The sequence below is a fragment of the Trichechus manatus genome, unplaced genomic scaffold (genome assembly GCF_000243295.1).
Source record: "Trichechus manatus latirostris isolate Lorelei unplaced genomic scaffold, TriManLat1.0 scaffold00092, whole genome shotgun sequence".
NCBI lineage: Eukaryota > Metazoa > Chordata > Mammalia > Sirenia > Trichechidae > Trichechus > Trichechus manatus.
In genome coordinates, this window is record NW_004444028.1 from 493,149 (window position 1) to 496,478 (window position 3,330).

At 44.4% G+C, this 3,330-nt stretch overlaps 1 protein-coding gene across 2 annotated transcripts in view; it reads right to left on the bottom strand.

The window, feature by feature from the left end:
- IL1RAP (interleukin 1 receptor accessory protein) overlaps window positions 1-3,330 on the bottom strand; it is a 156,833-nt gene that overhangs the window by 49,838 nt on the left and 103,665 nt on the right. For both annotated transcript variants that reach the window (XM_012557264.2, XM_012557265.2), the window contains exon 3: window positions 2,217-2,502. In XM_012557264.2, coding sequence (XP_012412718.2) covers window positions 2,217-2,502 — 286 coding nt within the window. The remainder of the gene's footprint in view (window positions 1-2,216; window positions 2,503-3,330) is intronic.

Sequence of the window (3,330 nt, forward strand, 5' to 3'; positions counted from 1 at the left end):
GCTGGTGGATTCAAACTGCCAACCTTTTGGTTAGCAGCCGAGCTGTGAACTGCTGCACCACCAGGAAGATGAGTCTAAATTTATTCCCTAAAGACATCCAGGCCTATGATTCCATAGGTTCAGTTTAAGGTCATTCTCAATTTAAGAATTGCCCCAGGACAATGGAACATTTCTCCCATTGCTTTGGGGACCTGGAAGACAGGTATACATACATATAAACTAAAGAAGTGAGAAAGGGGAAATTGATAACTACTATTAAAGGTATACTCAACCCTTATTAGCCATGTAGCTTTTTCCTGTAGAGACCAAGGTCATCCAGAAAGCCACCGATGACCCCTCCCCAGGTACTTGCTGATGTTCATTTGGGAAATATTAAGGTATTAACAATTGTCAAAGATGAAAAGGACCTCAAAAGAGCATGTAAATCAACTCTCTCTTGCATGGATATAGATACCAAACCTGTCAGATGTGGACCTGACTTGCCTTAGGTTACCCAGCTAAGTACTAATGGGTGACCTGGGATGATGGCTTTTTTCTTCTGTCCTCAACTAGTGCTCTTTCCACTACAGTCTGTTTTAACCTCTCCTAGGCTGTATAAAGGCATAAACAAGGACACATGAGGATTCAAGGCTCCTTGGAAGCCTACACACTAGTCTAGAGTTCACTCCAAGGAAATTCAAGTGCCAGGTGAAGGGCCGTCAGCGGCTACATGGACTCTCAAGGGCACAGGGATCCAAACGCCTTTCTATGACTGAGAAGAGGTCCTTTGTCACATAATCATAACACAATTTAAATTTATGAAAACATAATCCTAGTTCCTCATCAGATATCAATTAAATATCCATGAGAGAAAAGGAGTATTCAGAAGAACGGATGAGATTGACTAATTGAATACTAGTAAATTATGTGGAAAAAAACATAACCCAGATGTGATTTCAGAAAACAAAGTAACCTGATAGCTAAAAAGGGACCTTGGGTAAAAATGGACAACGAACAAAACCCTAGAATGGTTATTCTTTGGAGGGGCTTTAGTTTTATTTATTTATTTATGGGACGGCAACTACATTAATATGCAGTTAAAAAAAAAGATATTGTGGAGTAAAATGCAAAATCTACATGAATTTTCAGGGAAAAAAAGTAGACTTCAAAGACTTTTTTCAGTAAAGGTGAGCTGCTTTGGGTCATATTTTTAGATTCCCAGGGATGTGGTATTCACTTGCTACTTCTCTTAGGGGAATTTTGGTGGAGAAGTACTGTCTTTGTTAGGGGAACGATCTGCCTGTGTGCCTCCCATTCCTGGCCGTCTAATAGTAAAGGCCTTAGGCCCAGAACGTTCTCCGATAAGGAGGCTGGTAATTGAGTGACTCTCCCAGTTCCTTCTCCTTATTGGAGATGCCTTCCCCCTGTTCTGGGGACTCAATAACTTTCTCTGTCTCTTGCATATGCATGGGCACCATATGGCACCTGGCCAACCCCACTTCTATATCTGCTCCTGGCTGGGAGGGAACCAGGTCTCTCCAGTCTACTGCAGAAGAGAGGTGTACAAGAGGGTTGTATGCAGGGCATCGTCCTCCCTGCACCGGCCAGATGCAGGGGTGGGGAGGCATCCTGCTGGCTATGGGAGACCAGTGACCACTTGTGAAGCTGATCTCGCTCTGCCCCTTCTCAATGTGGGTAAAGCGTTTACCCATGCACTAGAAGAGTGCATGTGATCTGTGTCTTTGGTTGGCGACCTCAAACCCTGGTACGACAGTTCTAAATTCATTTGTTATTTCTTAAATATTCTTTATTCCATAAAGTCATCCTGAGTCTCTACTCTGTGCCAGGCACTTTGCAAGATGCCAAGAATGACAGGTATGAACGGGCTCTACCCTCTGCCCTGCTCATTGTCTTGGGAATTAGATCTTCCAGGTGAAGTAGAAGTGTAACTAGGTTTCAATATCAAGGCAAGGGAGCAAATAAACAAGGCTCCACTTTTTTACTACCTGGACATGTGTGAGTGTCTGCAAGAGAACCAGCTCTAGAGAACGTTCTTGGGGCAGCCACGTTTTTCTCTGCACACCTCCTCCAGGCCACCTCATCTAAGCCATTAAGGTGAAGTGTAACTCTAAATGCTTTCTCCCTTTTCCTCCCCAACGTCATGGCACACGCATGGTCTAAACAAAAGCCCAGGAACTAAAAGGAAAACACAAAGCCATTCCTGAGGGTCAGCATACCTTAACATGCAGGTGTAGTTGCCCGTGTCATTGAGGAGGGTGGGCCGGAACCACAGCACATCTTTCTCTTTAATAATTCGGTTCTCAGGGAGGCGGAAGTTAATTGGTTCCTCAAGGTCCCGATCCTGCCCCGTCCAATACCAGATCAGGGTGAGGCCAGCCGAATGGGCAGTGCTGTAGTTATACTTCAGGAAGTGCTCAAAGAGTGGGCACTTGATACGAGCTGGCTCATCTTCAAACACTTGGATTTGCCTCATGGTATCCAGTCCCCAGTCATCGCAGCGTTCTGGAACAGTCAAACAGAAAGACGGGGCGGATGAGTCACCTCACAGTTACAGGCCTCCAGAAAACACAACTTCTCCCCAGGATGCCAGTCTCTTCCAGGATCCCCCTTCTTTGATCACCTTCAGTGCCAAAAACCAAAAACCAAGCGTGAGTCGATTCTTACTCATGAAGACCCCATGGTGTTAGAGAGTGAAACTGCTCCATAGGGTTTTCTTGTCTGTACTCTTTAGAGAAGCAGATCGCGGGCCTTTCTTCCACAGCACCGCTGGAGTGGATGTGAATAGCCAACCTTTTGGTTAGTAGTCGATGGCAAACCACTTGCGTACCCATAGACCTCATCGTCAATTTTTGTTGTGTGCCCTCAAGTCTATTCTGACTTATAGTGACCCTGTATGACAGAGTAGAACAGCCTCCCTCTAATAATTGCATAGAACAGTCACCTGTGGTATGAGGAAATGATTCCCTCTCTTTCCTTTACTGTTTTTGAGTTATCACGTGGATGAAGATTTGATCTAACAGCTTGATCCTGTTGAATCCTACAAAGTATGGCGGAGGAGTCCACCGCAAAAGGAAGTCACGTGCATTTTCACCCCTCTGGGAACAGAGGAGGTTTGAAGGAGGAAATTGTAACAGAAAAGACAATTCTCAAGTAGATGGGAGAGAAGAATCCCAATGTTCCCTAGGTATCCTGGTTTTCATCCAGACTCCTGCTGTCCAACAGGAACATAATGTGAGCCACATATGTAATTTCAAATGTCCTAGTAACCACAGTAAAAAAGTAAAAGGCAGGCCAACTTAATTTCAATAATATGTTTTATTTCACTCAATA